The following is a 17,434-nucleotide window of genomic DNA, read 5'->3' on the forward strand; positions in this document are numbered from 1 at the left end:
CTTAATTAAAACGGCTCTTATATTATCTTTAACCGATTGAGGCATTTGAATAGTATTCAGACGTATTTTTCTCCAGGGATTGGCAAGGTCCGCGTGCAATCTATTCATAAAAATCCTCCGCTGCATAGGCTTGCGATTCATGTTTTTACTGTTTTGACAATACAAAATGTAAGAATTGACGGTAATCATATTAATCAAACTATAAAATAAGCTTATTGTCCAGCTACGGGTCTTTCTCTTGCATGTCATATCCGAGCACATTTGATCGAATGCGAGAACTGAATTTCTTGTAGAATTATAGTTTTCTAATATACAAGGAAGTTGAGATGAAGAGTCAATGGAATCCTTCTCATCGCCAGAAGATAAAAGATAAAGAATTTGAGATGAACTTAAATTATACGATAGGAATGTCACTGCACCGACGGAAGAAAATATAGGTGTTCCAATCTTGCGATTAGTGTTACGTTTTAATTCTTTAGGAATTTCTTGGCTGCTTGGTCTAAGATGTCCTAGCATAGTTAGCTTGTATGGTTCTTCTAACAACTGTTCTGCGAGATACATAGACGGTTTTAAACATTCTATGGTAACATTTGTTTTAGTACCATGAATAGTTTTTGTGAGCTCTCTTACGTAAAACTCGGATAGCGAGCAACCGCCGGTCTTAGTGTATTTTCTAAGATAAGGTAATGCATCTATCATATAGTAACTAGTACTGTCACACATCGTCATGATTTTGATGCCGTATTTTTTTTCATTATCAGGAAGAAACGTTTTGAAACAACAATTTCCCCTAAATGGTACAAATATCTCGTCAATAGTTACATTACTTCCACGAATACAATAATTCTTACGACATTGCGTGAGAAGTAGATCCCATATGTTTCTCATAGGATAAAATGGGTCTGATTCATTTTCTTCTGTTTCGATGGCACTATCATTAAATCGTAAATTTTGAAGTAGAAACGAAAACCTCAAATGGCTCATACACGACACGTATTGCGTTCCACGAATCTCAGAATTGAAAATTTCTTCAGGGGTAAAATGATTATCACTCATTGCTGCAGTAAGAATCAGGACACCTATAAGTGCTTTAATTTCATCTGCATTCGTATTACTTATTAAGTTTTTGTATTTCATATTTGATTTTTCAATTGAAATATTTGTATATTTCACGATAATTTTAATTATTTGATCAGTAAAAAACTTTTTAAATATTGAGAGAGGGTCATCGCAGCTGTCTACAATATTCTGAGATTCACAAGAAGACTTTATTCCACTTTCATGCTCAAAATTATCTGCTTTACGTTTTGACACATGTTTTATTAGCGGTTTCTCATCATCACTACTCAAATCTTCCATACTCATCATATTAAGTAGAAATTCTTCAGATTCTGAAAAACATTTTGAAATCTTAGATATAGTTCCAAATTAATTTATTGGCCAAACAATTAACACAAAGTAGAAAACAATGTCGCGGTTCAATTCACAATCGTCTGTTTATTTATGGTGTGTTATTATACGCCTCACCACCACACAAGATTTGTCGCTCAGGAACTGCTCGACTCTAGGTATATGGTCAAAAGATTTGATGAAAATACTCAGTAGTCAATAAAATAATATGTATGTACAATAACTGTAGAAAAAAAAATTGGGATCAGGACATCACGAGTAATAAATTAACTTTTATTTAAAACTAATTTATTAAGCGAATAACAGTTTACACATTTTAAAAAATATCGCCGATTATTATATTCATGTTGCTAATATTTATTTAGGTTTTAAATTTAGTTTTCCTTGATTCATTGATGATTTACTAAATTTCCATCAATATTATTGATTCTAGTACCATTCTAAAAATAATTATTTCACTTACTTATTTTTCTCTTCTTCGTCTTTCGCAGCATCCATGTCGGTTTCTGGGGTGTGGTCAGTAACATTAATACTTTCTGAGCTTTCATTTAAATTAGAACCAGTATTATCCGGTTTTATGTCATCAGCGACATCTTGTGGGCCATCGTCATTTAGATTAAGTTCATTAATGTTTACATTTAATGTCTTTTCATTTGTATTGAGGTCAGTAACGTCAATATTTTCCGTGGTCTCATTAGTCTTTGTATCTGTGATATTAACATTTTCCGCTGTTTCATTGACATTAATATCAGTTACATTAATGCTTTCTGTATTATCATTAAAATTGTTTTGACTGTTTTTCTCACTATTATCATTGACATTTGAATTTGCAGGGTCAACGTGCTCTATTAATTGATTTGGATTTAAGTTTACATTCTGTGTATTGGTATCGCAAACATTAAAATTCTCTATTGTATTACTTAGAGAGTCAACGACGTTATCAACACTGTTTAACAATGAAGTGGAGGCAACTAATGAAGGCACAACTGATTCGTCTATTGTAGACATTGCAAGCGGATCATTAAAAAGTGAAGGAACTTTATCCATTTCAAATGGGCTCATAGAGTCAAAAGATTGAGTGTTGAGATTCATTCTTTGCGATAGTTCACGCTCTAATTCTTCACCATCAGACAATATTTCGATAGGAGCTTCATCTCGAATCACTTCAATAACATCATCGTCAGATTCAACAGTTTCAGTTTTTTCTGAATTAGTCAAGTCGACGTTCTTATTGGCTGAACCTGAAAAAAAAAGAAAAAGCTGTAGTTAAGTAAAATAAGGGTGCAAAACTATTGATATTCATAATTAAGATCTGGAACAGTTTTGGTAAATAATAACAATAATAACTGATACGAAAATCTAATTCATCAAAGAATAAAAAACTTTGTTGCATAGGTACATTTTTATTATAAAAAAGTAAAGTAAGAGCTCTTAAACAACTTTTTATAATAAATAAAGTTTATAAAACGGAGGCGTCTTAAATTTAAAAAAAAATATAATTATATACAGCTCCGACTGACCTCCATTATTCAAGTACGCTGGACTTATGATACCCACCTGCTTTTTGTGCTTATTTGAAGCGGAATAAACGCCCCCAATGCGGGGAAAGAGAACTAAATGTGAAATTGCAAATGGCCGCTTAATCGTTATTGGTTGTCATCACTACTATTAGTTCCAAGTACTCTCATTACTGCTATCAGCACCAATATGGCGACGTTCAAACGTCATTTTTACGTCAGATTTAATTCTCTTTCCCCGCATTGGAGGCGCTGATTCCACTTCAAATAGGCACGAAAAATAGCTGTCATTTCAAAGTATATATAAGTCCAGTGTACTTGTATAATGGAGTTCAGTGTATACAGCAAAAGACCGATAGACAAAGTTTTGAAAATATATTATTTCAACAATTATTGGAAATTTCATATGCTATATTGTTCCTAATTTGTATATATTTAATTTTTACACCCTTCACAAATGTTAAATAAGAAAAAAATACTAATTTATAATATATTATTAAGTTTATTTTAATGATTATGCAAACCGTTAACGTAGACCTTCCCTCCAATAAGCTTGGCGCTACAGCGACACGACAGCTTACATCGCATAGCACAGCGCCAATAGCTTTTTATATCGTTGCCATATTCCCTATGGAATCTGTGTCCATCTACTATCATCACTAGTCCACCCTTCGAAGTAGCAAAGAAGCGAACTGAAAAAGACTTTACATGGTTAGGTATATTTTGTAGTTGAGGTACGAACCTTCATGACACATCTCCAGCAATATTAATAATAATATATACATATTATTATATGACACACACTAATAGTTTTGTCAACCTTTACCTAACAATTGAAAAAAATGACACTTTAAGAACTTGGCTATATGTTTGTTCTAAAAATATTGGTCTAGAATCTAGCGCATAAAGTTAATGTACCTAGCGGAATAGATCTCGAGAATCTCGAGCTGTCAAACGGAACCGAAATTGATTTACGTCTGTGTGTAAAATTTGTTTACGTATACACTCACACAAGCATCTTTCTAAGAGATTAAATTATCAACGTGCCGATAAGTGCCGACTGGACGTCAAACGGATCAAAAAAATTGGTCTGCTGTCATGTATCACACGTCTCTTTTTACCACGCCGTGTTACTGATAGTGACATCTCGCTTGCTCAGGCCTTTGTTTCTCTATTAGCTAGGTATATTAACTTTATCGTCTAGCGACCAAAAACGGTACAGATTGTAGTGGCGTTAAACAACATTAAACCTATAGCCTAGTTCGTAAAGTAAAATATGCTTATTAGGGTCATGGAGTTTATTTACATTAATAATTTTTAATGACAGAGTCACTAAAGATTGGAAACAAACATAATTTTAGTGAAAATAATTTATTGTAAAACATTCATCAAAACATAATCTCGGTAACATTATAAAAAAATTCTTTAAAACTGGCGTCTGCAACAACATTGACTATGGATATGAAGCGTATTCATATAAGTGGATGGCAGAATTTGGATAAATGGTTGTGTTCATTGTTCAGATTGACGATTTGGTTGTCTATGGTGTGCACCTTCGCCGTGCAACCGGCATGTGTGGCACACTTCCAGATCTTCTTTATGTGATTGAGGCAGTAACTGCGGCAAACGAAAGCGTATCCACCCACTACTAAATGCGTGGTACCTCTAGCCGTGGTTTTATAATAAACTGGAAAATATACATTGACTTTATTTGCAAAACTAAGTCCGAGCGACATCATTCAAGAAAGTTGAAAAAAGCTCAAACACTAACAGGTGGATGTGAAAAAGCTCTATCTCATTTCATAACAGACACTTGGCAAGATGATGGCTTTAAGGCGAAACCGCACTACTAAGGCGAAACAGCGACAGCATACGCTGCAGCAGACGACGCGACACTTCACGTTCTTTATGACTGACTCAACGTTTCACGCGGCTTCGCTAATACAATTTTATATTATTACTAGCTGTCCCGGCAAACTTTGTTTTGCCATATAAAGTATTTCGCCCATATTATTTTATTTTATTGAAGTGACTAAATATAAGTATGGCACCATTGCAACGTCCACCGCGATCGCGATCCCGTCGCACAAACAACGGTCGCCGTGAGTCTCGAGTTGTAATAATTTACTACTATTGATTAAACAAATGCACTTATCAATATATAAAAAGTAGCCAATAGCAGATTCTCAGACCTACTGAATATACAGCGTGTCCAGTAAATAGTGCGACATACTGCAGGGGGTGATAGCTGGGATCATTACCTACCAAAAAAACACAATTTATGTTCAGCAAAATGTTAAGGATTTAAAGTTATACAACATTTGAAAAAAATCGATAAATCTCTACCTTCAGACAGATTTATTAGTATATCGCCAAGAAAAAAATCCTTTTCTAGTATTTTTTTTTACGTAAAATTATTCCTGAATAGTTAGTCTACTTATTGATAAGTCGTTTTTTAATGAAAAACATTTATTTTTTAAGATATACTATTTTATTGTTTTAATTTTCGCAGAATGATTTTTTATCACTTAACTTTAACCTCCAATAGTGAAAAAAAATTGTATGTGAGCGTTTTGTACAATAAGCTTAAAAAGTTGCCTGTTTAATGGTGATTTCTAAAAGGTACAATACTAGTGGATATTCATTTTTAAATTATCGAAAATATTTATTTTAATCCATCAACTCCCAAGCGGCCACATGCGGACGCGATAACAATAGATAAGCTTTGTGTCTGGTTTTTTCACGATCTAGGTAAATAACACAATAATTAATCCACGGCCAACCATACTGTTAATTTAGTCTCGAGGGATAATGTAATAATAATGAAAAACAGTTTTTTTTTATTTAAACAATAAATCACAATAAGTGCTCAAATTACCTCCCTTGTGCCGTGATACATGCACGACATCTTTTAAGAAATGAGCTTTTGAGTCTTCTAAGGCTCATTTGGGCTATTTCTCTTGCTGCTGTGCTAACCCTTGCTGTCAGTTCCCGGCCATTTTTTAACGGCCAGATTGTGGGTCCCGTTGAGCTCCCACCTACATTAAATAACACTAATTACTTGGAGTTCTCACGAGACACTCTACCCACGCTCCTTGAAAATGTTCCGAGTGAGTTGAGAGACGTTATGTGGCACGTGAGAGCCTATTTGGACAAAACTTACCCAGGCAGATGGATTGGGCGACTGGGACCGATATTGTGAAAAACCGATCCAAAATGACCAGGAACTGAGAGCAAGGGTTAACACAGCAGCAAGAGAAATAGCCCAAATGAGCCTGAGAAGACTCAAAAGCTCATTTCTCAAAAGATGTCGTGCATGTATCACGGCACAAGGGAGGTAATTTGAGCACTTATTGTGATTTATTGTTTAAATAAAAAAAAATTAAAATTCCTGTTTTTTATTATTATCACATTATCCCTCGAGACTAAATTAACAGTCTGGTTGGCCGTGGATTAATTATTGTGTAATTTACCTCGATCGTGGAAAAACCAGACACAAAGCTTATCTATTGTTATCGCGGCCGCATGTGGCCGCTTGGGAGTTGATGGGTTAAAATAAATATTTTTGATAATTTAACAATGAATATCCACTAGTATTGTACCTTTTCGAAATCACCATTAAACAGGCAACTTTTTAAGCTTATTGTACAAAACGCTCACATACAATTTTTTTTCACTATTGGAGGTTAAAGTTAAGTGATAAAAAATCATTCTGCGAAAATTAAAACAATAAAATAGTATATCTTAAAAAGTAAATGTTTTTCATTAAAAAACGACCTGTGAATAAGTAGACTAACTATTCAGGAATAATTTGACGTAAAAAAAATACTAGAAAAGGATTTTTTCTTGGCGATATGCTAATAAATCTGTGTTAAGGTAGATATTTATCGATTTTTTTTAAATGTTGTATAACTTTAAATCCGTAACATTTTACTAAACATAAATTGTGTTTTTTGGTAGGTAATGATCCCAGCTATCACCCCCTACAGTATGTCGCACTATTTACTGGACACGCTGTATAAAAGGTATAGATCAGTAAAGCCGTTTCGGAGGAGTACGGTAACTAACATTGTGACACGAGAATTTTATATTTAAGAAGATAAAGAACATTCGAAAATGCCGTGCCGCGTCCGTCGCTGCTGCGTAGTACTTTATGACATAGGTTATCTTTTCATTTTGCTTTACTTTTGTAGATCGCAGTCGCTTGCAGCGTTGATCGGAATTCGAAACGGTACCTTTAGAGCGGTCTCACCTTAAGGGTCAATCTGACCGTAACGCGACACGTAGATGCATTTCTAAGTTTATATTGAATTGCCAGACTTGCATGACGTCTTATGCAATCATGTAGTCTGTCAATTCAATACAAATTTATAGACCTGGGCCTCTATCATGAGCTCTTAAATCCATTCACTTTACGTCCTTATACTTACTAAGTATAAGGACGTAAAGTGAATGGATTTAAGAGCTCATGATAGAGGCCCTGGATCCCAAAAGGATAAGACATAACTTACTTCAAATGGATGAAACCATAGGTTCTTGGTAGTGCCTCGTGTACTTAGAATACCTGCGAATTTGTGTACCTCTAGGTGTGACACCTGGTCAGGTACCAGGTAACAAAGTTGACTAAAAATGAGTCTTACTTTACTTATTTTCAAATGGCTAATATTTACATATAATTTGTAGATTATTGTTCTGAACTAGTATCATGTAGTGTAAGACACTTTTCAATGACCAAAACTATTATCACACGTTTTCAAAATAACTTTGTTTTTCAAAGGTGTTATTTTTATTTTATAAATTAATATAACACCTTAGAAAACAATACGATATTGCAAGAATTTATTTTCTACCAGCTGTTTCCCGCGACTTTGTCCGTGTCAGCATACTAATTCAGAACAATAATCTACAAATTATATATAAATATTAGCCATTTGAAAATAAGTAAGGTAAGACTCATTTTTAGTCAACTTTGTTACCTGGTACCTGACCAGGTGTCACATCTAGAGGTACACACATTCGCAGGTATTCTAAGTACACGAGGCACTATAAAGTACCTATGGTTTTGTCCATTTGAAAGTACGTTATGTCTTATGCTCTTGGGATCCAGGTCTATTAGAAATGCATCAACGCGTCGCGTTGCGATCTGATTGACCCTTCTGTTTTCGGCAATACGTCAAAACAAAATGATTGATAGAATAGTGACGATATGAAAAGTATCAATATATTAAGTCAAAAGGAAAGATAGGAAGTAGAATAATATAATCGTATTAAAATTACCTACCTATTTTATTACCTAAAGAATAGTAAAAGAAAAACGGATGTCGTATATTTTATAATTCTCCTTTGGTTAGAAGAACAAAACATTTCTCGTTGCTCTACACACTTACAATACACCTATTAATATTAATTGTATTTATAAAAATCCAAACGAACTGAAAATTTATTCACAAATTTTATTTTTATTTAAATATTCCAAAAGACACCGTAAAATCTACCTTTTCGGAGATCTTAAATTTTATTTAAGTAATAAAATATTTAAAAATAAATTCAACATTATTGATTAAATTCAATTTATATACGACTTTCATTTTATTCATATAATCATTTCCGTGCATTCTTGGTGGTTCACAAGTCCTCCAGCCTCCAGGTACCTAGCACGGGGCTGATGTGGTGTAAATCGTCCATAGAAGTGCTCCTTTTTTATTTTGTAATAATTGTTTTAGGCTTTATAACGAAAAAAGCTACACTACTTTTTTCTACATGTTTTACCACGTCGAAGCCAACGGCGCGGCGTGGTCATTTGGCCACTTGAACTTGGGTTTACTTTTAAAATAAAAAAAATATTTTAAAGGAGCATAGGTACTCGTATCCAGGTAGTAGACATGTCCTCATTCCTAAATAAAACATTTGATAAGTACAGTAAATATTATATTCATAAACATTTTGTCGTAGCTACACTAGGCCTATCAAAAAAAATATCGTTTTTGGAAATGATTAAAGTAAACTGAAATGCATTAAAATCACACGTTATCAAACAAAAATAATATGACGTAATTTAATTTTCTACAAATTATGAAATTAAACTTTCGATCAAGAAATCGTTGCAACTGTGGTCTGTGTCACTAGAGATTATGAAGAGGCCGACATAAACATAATATAGCTTAAAAGTTTTTGTGTAGACTCCAACTACCGCACTCAGAGACAAATTTATTACTTAAGAGGGAACGCGGGTGCAGTAGAATTTAAACGAAAAACTATTGCCATCACGCTTCACCCTGCGCCGGCACGTGTATTGTGATAGAGACAGATACAGTAAATCGAGGTAACGTTATAGTCCTCTGATTCCTCCTTCAAAACAGAGCCTATCTAATTGAGTATTATTTTTATAAATTACAGGAAGAGTGAGTCTGTGCCTCTACGTTTTTATTTTATCTTAAAGATTTTTCAAATTTGTTTTATGGTCGGTGGATTGGCGGGGTACGGGGCATACATTTTTTGCAATTTTTGAAGGCTCATATTTTTTAATTTATTAGTAAATTTAGAAAAAATCGAACGTAGAGGCGTAGCTTTAACAGATCCCGATATTTTATAAAAAAATCATTGTCTAGACGGATTGTCCAGGGAATACATTTACATGGAAAATCAGTGTTAGCATTTCCCATATTAACTGTAATTAAATAAAGTTTATATTGACATAAGTCCCATACATTATCTGTCAAACTCTTCATTAAATTGAAGTTTAATCATCATTAAATGTCTTTAAGTGCGGTAGTTAATTGTTCTTTAAATTTATTAGCAAGGGTTTTAACTGTATTAAACGACTGGGGGATGATTATGTTGGTCGTTACCAGGGATTAATTTATCGTCGATAGTTTGTATGAACGCTTTGCAATCGTCCACCCACTGCGAACAACACCATATCTCATCTTCGGAGTCCAATATTTGTTTCACATACGTGTACTTGTCGTATAACAGCATGGAGTCGTAGCTTACAGGCATTAATAATGCTGAAAAAATGTCAAGCTTTAGACGGAAATGAAGAACGAAGAAGCAGAAAGAATAAATATTATACTGATGCCTGTTTGCACCAACCGTCTCTTAACGCTAAGTGATCCCTAGTGGTATTTTAGTTTTAAAACAAATAGGTTTTTGAAAACGTTTATGTTTTTCCAAAGTTTATAGGACGTAGATATCACACAAAAATAAGTAAAATCTTGAAGGATATGTATACTTAATGCCAGTTAACACTTAACTTTAGGAGGCTGTTGACAAAGCGTTATGCCTACTCTTACATACGACTAAATTATGAAGATATTATAAAACACTGGAGATTGCATGCGATGCGCTAGACGTAGCCTATTTCCGTCAGCGTATTCTTTTTCATCCGGAAGTCACAAAAGTTCTGTAGGTTTGGGGCTTGTTTATTGCAAAACGCAGTGAAAATATTTCTTACAAGAAAATATCTATTTTAATCAATAATTTTAGTTGAACATTTCATGATTGATACACCGGTGTACGGACAAACCCCACAGGTTTTTATGGCACCGAGTTTTGTAATCTGTACCTTTATAATTTTCCTAGTTTCTAAAAATGATGGCTTGTGAGATGTGACTAGTGAGGCGTGTGTGGTCTGTTATGGACATGAATGTCATTGATCTAAGCCTATATTACGTCAGACTAGTACGGTTAACGGTAGGGTTCGATGCTATCAACCCAACCTACCATATTGGGTACAAACTTGTATGAAAATATTTAGTTTTTATATAAAACATTTATAGTCCTGATTCTATATGGCTGCTGTTAAGCATTAGTGTTTTATTCCACATAAAATCGGATTTTGAGTTAATAATGAAGTTTTGTTCTTTATAACATAAGGTTTACGACAGTGAAATCCATTTTTTTGAAAACCAACTGTAGCGTATTCTAGAGTACAAAAATGGTTAATGCTTATTCCTGTAAGTGAGGTTTTGTATATAGCATTTATGTACTATGTTCCTAAAATGATTTGCGCTTAAACCGCTGAACCGATTTTGATAAAATATTGTATGCAGATACTTTTAATCAATTAAAATGACATTAGATACTTTTTCCCGGAAAATGTACGGTTCCCGCGCAGTCAACAAAAATGAATTAGGCTTATGTAGTAGTAGAGTACATGTAGATATTACGTAAGGTTTTGGAGAAGGACATAGGATAATATTTTTTATCATGCAAAATGTTCGGTTTTCACGCAATAAACTTTATTAATTTGCGTTTAAACTGCTGAACCGATTTTGATTAAATTTAGTTAATGTAGAAATAATTAGTTTATCACGTGCAGAGTTGGGCAAAAAGTAATTAGTAATTTTAATCAGATTACAAATTAATCAGATTGATGAAGTAATTGTTGTGCATCTGAAATTACCCGTAAGTTAATTAATTAATAATATGTATAAAATGTATTCTAATTTTAGTTTGCAATTAGATTAATAATTTAATTTGACTAACAAGTATTTCAATAATTATGCCCAATGTCCAATGCTGGTAATTATAATAAATAAAAACTGGCTAAGTGCGAGTTGGACTCGCCCATGAAGGGTTCCGCAGCAGCAATAAGGTTAATTTAACTATGAAATAAAAAGGTTTTTGATTTATTTTTATATTTCAGTTGATTTAATGAAAGGTAAATTAATGTTTACCATTTATAACGTATAAAAAACCTACTTGCTAGATCCATGTTCAAACCAATTTCCGTTGGTAGTTTTTATAGTAATATACATATATATTTTTTTAAATTATCATTTAGAAGAAGTTAGAGGACACACATATTTTACCACTATGGAAGAGTCTCTCTGGCAAACTATTCAGGTTACAAAGAAATAATATTAGAAACCTCAATATGATTTTTGAAGACCTATGCATAGAAACACGAATAGGTTAGACTAAAAAAAATGTTTCAGTTGTACCTAGGGGAATCCCTAAAATTTTTGATAATTTTTCAATTTTTGTATCAAAATCTTAATGCGATTCACAGACTACATCTACTTACCAAGTTTTAATAGTATAGCTCTTATGCTTTCGGAGAAAAGTGGCTGTGACATACGGACGGACAGACAGACAGACAGATAGACAGACAGACATGATAAAATCTATAAGCGTTCCGTTTTTTGCCATTTGGCTACGGAACCCTAAAAACTCCCACACCGGTTTGTGCCCATGTGTGTGCGCAATACATAAGAGCTCTCTGCGGGAAGTGCGGGAAGGGAAGAAGAAGCGGGAACTCTCTGTCTTTTCCCGAGACATAACGTATATCTGCATACCAAATATCATCAAAATCAGTAGCGGTATAAGCAGAAATAATTTTAGTTAACGCCTGGGAACCGTACATTTTTCCGAGATAAAAAGGATCCTATGGCCTTTTCCGGGACTCAAAGTATCTCCATACCAAGTTTCATCAAAATTTGTTCAGCGGCTTAGGCGCAAAATAGGAAACTTTATAACGCTTACCGCGTTATAAAGTTTCCTATTTTCCGTACATTTTTTAAGACAAGAATTATCTTATGTCCTCTCACGAGAGTCAAAGTATGTGCACACCAATTTTCATCAAAATCGGTTCAGCGGTTTAGGCGCTACCGTACCTTTTTCCCGGATGTAAAGTATCCTATGTCCTTTCCCGACACATAACGTACTTACATACCAACTATCATTGAAATCCATGTAGCGGTATAAGCAGAAATATTTTTTATTGAATGCCTGGGAACCGTAGATTTTTTCGGAATAAAAAGGATCCAATGTCCTTTTCAGGGACTCAAAGTATCTCCATACCAAATTTCGGAAAAATCGGTTCAGCGGTGTGGGCGTGACGAGGTAATTTTATATAATAGGACATTAATGTTATATGTAATAAGCTCTATTATAGCAATATAGCATTAACCATTTTTATACTTTTTCTCTTAAAAACGAATGTAAAATTAATTTCTTTTTTCATAATCATAATCTACGCATTTCAACAAAAAAAATGATACCGCACAATAACATTTTTTTGCTTAAAATAAGCAGAAAATAAAGATTATTCCAAAAAAACTTTAAACGCCGATTACTCAAAACTAGTCCGATGTGGGATGACACACCAATGCTTAACAGCATCCATATTATGATCAACATGTGGTCAATTCAGAGTGCAACGCGACGCGCAGATGCATTTCTAAATTCAGATTTCAATTGCGTGAGACGTCTTGCAAATCTGTCAAATCCATACAAATTTAGAAATCTGCATCATGCTGTCTGAATTGACCCCAAGCTAAGTATGAGTGGTTATAATGGCAACAATTTGAATGTGACTAGAATTTAATAGGGAATATAAAATTCTAGCGCAAAGGTCAGTGCAGAGGGCGCTATTAGTACGTCATTCTGTAAATAATAGTCAGAGCAAAATCTGACATGTTGCATATGTCATTTCAGAGTTTTGACAGACACGTTGTCTAACGTCGTAAATATTTTACTGTCTATGCTCGTGCTGCCTCGAAAAATGAAAAAAATTTAGTAATATATCCTATGATTCTTTTTGTTTGCGAGTTTTATAGCATTCGTTTCAGTTTTTTCAGCTTTTTTAGGTTTTTAGCTCGTAAATACATTATTAATTACAAGATGTCCCGCGCGGCTTCGCCCGCGTAATTTAGGAATTTTACGGAAACCGTACATTTTCCCATAAAAATATCTCTTATGTTTCTACTCCCTTCACTTGGTGTACTCTATATCTGTGTCAAATATTGGCATAAAATTGCTCCAGTAGTTCGTAATTTCTAATATTTCCCCCGTTTTTCCCACATTTTCCTGAGTTTCTTCAGTCGTATTAGTCTTAGCGTGATAATAATATATAGTCTATAGTCTTACTCGATAAATTAGCTATCTAACACTGAAATAAGTTTTTAAATCGGACCAGTAGTTCCTGAGATTAGCGCGTTCAAGCAAACATACTCTTCAGGTTTTATAATATTAAGTATAGATTTTTTCAATTATCGCTTGACAAACTCGAGTCTCGATCTAAAAGACTATGAAAAGTACAAATAACAGGGTCATTATAGGCTCGTTAGTCATAACCATGGGACAATGTATGGTATAATATGGTAGTGATGATGATGATGATGAATTTAATTTGCATAGTAGCATATGCTTTCTGTTCTTAAAACAACGCCGAAACTCCCAAACTTGTATCTATAAAGAATCAGGAGTTCTCTCAGCACCTTCCGAACCACGGTATACCAGGTATACCTCAGAGCAAAATCTTACTTGTTGGTAGCAAATGCTTAGAATACTTCTCACGAAACCGAAGTCACCACATGTTTCCATATAAATTTTGAGGAGTTCCCTCGATTACTTATGGATCCTTCATCAGATCACCACTTTTGTGAATATAATACCAAATTGGGATGAAACCCTATATACCAAAAGAAAAATTTTGAAAATTGGTTAACAAACGGCGGAGTAATCGTTGAACATAAGAAAACGAACATAACACCTCCCCCATTTTGAAAGTCGGTTAAAATTGTAGCCTATGTGTTATTCTGATGTATAAGCTATATTATTGTAAAGTTTCATTAAAATCCGTTCAATGGTTTTTGCGTGAAAGGGTAACAAACATCCGTACATCCACACATCCATACATCCATACATCCAAACTTTCGCCTTTATAATATTAGTAGAAAAAGTAGGAAGTAGGATTATAATTGAATCCCACTATATCCGTATGCTATTATAGGTAAATAAACATAAAACCTTTAATGTATATTCACAATTTAATGAATACTTTAGTAACAAATACGATGTCAGGGTAATATAAAAAAATATTTTTTAATAATTTCAATGGACATAATGCCATGAAATTATTTTTAATTTACCTAATTAATTATTCGGTATCAGACGTTTCATCTTTACATTTTGATTTTTTATCTATATTATGTTCCAAGCTTTTAATAAAATGTCGAGCCTTGAATCGTTGAAGCCACTTTTCGTTTGCTAAAAAATTATCATTGCCACCGAGTGTAGCGTAGAGTTCCATTGCTTTGTCACACACGGCACTAGCGGTTGTACTCTCTCCAGATGATTGTCTTTCTAGGAGCCAAGAGTATAATATTTCATCTAGGACGGAAAGCTGTGATGTCTTTTTTAACTCTTTAAAATTACTCCATTCCTCACTATATAATATTTCTTTTTGTTCCATTATCGTTTCCGCATTTTTCTTAATGTCTGTTATCGTGGAGTTGCCTACTCCATATTTAACGGCTAAATTCTTTCCCACTTCTCCTTCCTTCAAAGCTTCGAGGATGTCAATTTTTTCTCTTAAATTCAAATTTTTCTTTTTTCGTAACGAAACGATACTCTTTGGTGAACAAAGTGGAGGACTTTCACGTGACGGTGACTTTTCTGAAAAGGACAAGTGTGATGCATAATTTATTATACCTTTCTCCCTCAGTCCAAAAATTATATGTATATTCGTGTAACAGTCATAAAATGTTAGACTTTGTATTTTGATTTCAAACTACATTTCAAAATAATATTTTCAACTAGTAGAAGAGTTAAACTTGTTTAAACGTATAAGAATCTCCAAATGACTGTTTTTCAACGAGCCAAGCGTTTTCATAATAAATTATTTTAATATTAAGAAGATATAATAATACTAAAGCCCTCACTTTCTAATTTTTCTATTTTGTGCATTATAGTGTCCGCCTTCTTCTTTATGTCTGATATCGTAGAGCTACCTACGCCATATTTTTTGGCTAATCTTATTCCTAGTTCCCCTTTTCTTAAAGCCTTTAAGATATCATTTTTATCTTGTAGTGTTAATACTTTCTTTCTTCGTTTCGGTAAACATGGACTCCATTCCAAACTCTCTAAGGACGACGAACTTTCTGAAAAAAAAAAACATGTTTTTGTAAAACAGACTGCTATTTCTTTCTTATGCATTAATGAAACAAAACTATTTTTATACCATTAATTATAAAGAAGAAACAGAGCAAGGTTTTTATGATAAGTAAAAATGGGTTCTCGGGAGATTTTAATTTTTCGCACGTAGTCGTGGTAAATACCTACAGCTTATATGAATTATAATTACTACAAGGTTGCATAAAAGAAAAATAAAACATAGTAATAAAAGAATATAAATATTTTTATTATTTTATTAATTATTGTATATATTCTACAATGAAGAAGTCTTAGTTCATACATAATAACGTTTGCCACCATACTACATTTTTAAGTTTTTGATAAGTCCAACCATCATAAAATAAAATAGTTTATTGTCTACCCCTGAAACTTTGACTTAAAACACATAGAGGATTTGGCAAGCGCAACGACGATATTAGTGATGTTTGAAACCAACATACTAGTGGTGAAGGGCGATTCTTCACAGAGACTAACCCCTACCGTTACTTTCTCGCCAAGGAACGGCATGTTCCGCCCGGGCCGTATTCTGGGCGGGATCTGCACCCGAATTAATGGTAATTAGTGATCGCAGCCCACCGACACCCACAAAAACTCAGAGGTGCTGCAACCGCACCTCGCCGTAACCACAGGAACATCTTTCCTTCCACGAAAGTAAGCCCTATCCTGAATCCCCTTCTCAGGTTCACAAATATACTATGTGTTAGTGTAAACACCGTTATCTTTGAAACCATCAAAAGAGCCCATCAAAATGAACAACGTTTTCTATGGGAACAATGCTGGGAACTCAAAAAAATGCCGTCTTTATACCCATACGGATGCTCGGATCGGCAATTTGTATGGGTATGAAGACGGTTTTTTTTGAGTTCCCAGCATTATTCTCATAGAAAATGTTTTTCATTTTGACGGGCTCATTTGATGATTTCAAGGATAACGGTGTTTACACTAACATCTTGTATATTTTTTATTAAAAAATTGGCTTTAATTGTTTTATTATAATTCAAAGCAAATTTGCTCTATCCCGTCGGTACCGAGGAAACGTCAAATATTACTTTAAATCCATCGTCGGACAAGTTCACATTGGGTGGTGGGTGATTGTGAGATTTCGATGCTACTGCACTTCTGCCCAGACTGACGGCAGCCGCTCTACAGCCCTTGAGTCTACGTGAACAGTACCACGAGACTCGACCGTAAGCGTTGCTCTTTTGATAACTATACGTGTATCCGTCAAGAAGTAGCAGCGGATGCTTCCCCGCTCTTTTAGTCCATACGAAGGTTCCTGAAATGTATCTCATATAGTTAATTTTTTATTAGATTTATAGATAATATGTAATGCATTTTAGGGAAGCATCACGTTTTCTGACCTACATGCAACAAGTAAACCAGAATAAGAATAAGAGTAATGTAGCCTCTATCCCCTGTCCACGCCAAGCGTTCTTCGAAGCAAGGATTTTTCAAAACTCTATCTGTGGTTCTAGCCCCGCCGAAGAAAGTTACAGTATGTAAATTAAAAAATTCGTGTGTAATATAATGTTAATCCTTATCCAAATATGATAGTTGTAGATGGGCATTCAATTTTATAAATCTCG

At 34.0% G+C, this 17,434-nt stretch overlaps 2 protein-coding genes across 2 annotated transcripts; both read right to left on the reverse strand.

Moving 5' to 3' along the window:
• Positions 1-1,199: 1,199 nt before the first annotated feature.
• Positions 1,200-9,926, reverse strand: LOC121740500 (rhoGEF domain-containing protein gxcJ-like). The gene is made up of 3 exons (XM_042133213.1): positions 9,776-9,926; positions 1,874-2,651; positions 1,200-1,391 (listed from the first exon to the last, which is right to left on the reverse strand). The coding sequence occupies exons 1-3, from the start codon at positions 9,924-9,926 to the stop codon at positions 1,385-1,387; spliced, it is 936 nt and encodes a 311-aa protein (XP_041989147.1). The 3' UTR covers positions 1,200-1,384.
• Positions 9,927-14,797: 4,871 nt separating this feature from the next.
• LOC121740501 lies at positions 14,798-17,140 on the reverse strand. Its single transcript, XM_042133214.1, has 4 exons — positions 16,898-17,140; positions 16,289-16,385; positions 15,596-15,814; positions 14,798-15,329 (listed from the first exon to the last, which is right to left on the reverse strand). Exons 1-4 carry the CDS (start codon positions 17,138-17,140, stop codon positions 14,812-14,814), a joined length of 1,077 nt encoding a protein of 358 aa, XP_041989148.1. The 3' UTR covers positions 14,798-14,811.
• Positions 17,141-17,434: the final 294 nt, after the last annotated feature.

The sequence above is a fragment of the Aricia agestis genome, chromosome 3 (assembly GCF_905147365.1).
Source record: "Aricia agestis chromosome 3, ilAriAges1.1, whole genome shotgun sequence".
NCBI lineage: Eukaryota > Metazoa > Arthropoda > Insecta > Lepidoptera > Lycaenidae > Aricia > Aricia agestis.

Coding starts and splice junctions, on each gene's coding strand:
- LOC121740500 (XM_042133213.1), bottom strand. CDS start 9,926: ATGCCTGTAAGCTACGACTCCATGCTGTTATACGACAAGTACACGTAT. Junction 2,652..9,775: donor CGACGATAAATTAATCCCTG/GTAACGACCAAC, acceptor TTTTTTTTTCAG/GTTCAGCCAATAAGAACGTC.
- LOC121740501 (XM_042133214.1), bottom strand. CDS start 17,140: ATGAGATACATTTCAGGAACCTTCGTATGGACTAAAAGAGCGGGGAAG. Junction 16,386..16,897: donor TGTCCGACGATGGATTTAAA/GTAATATTTGAC, acceptor ATTCGGGTGCAG/ATCCCGCCCAGAATACGGCC. Junction 15,330..15,595: donor CAAAATAGAAAAATTAGAAA/GTGAGGGCTTTA, acceptor TGTCCTTTTCAG/AAAAGTCACCGTCACGTGAA.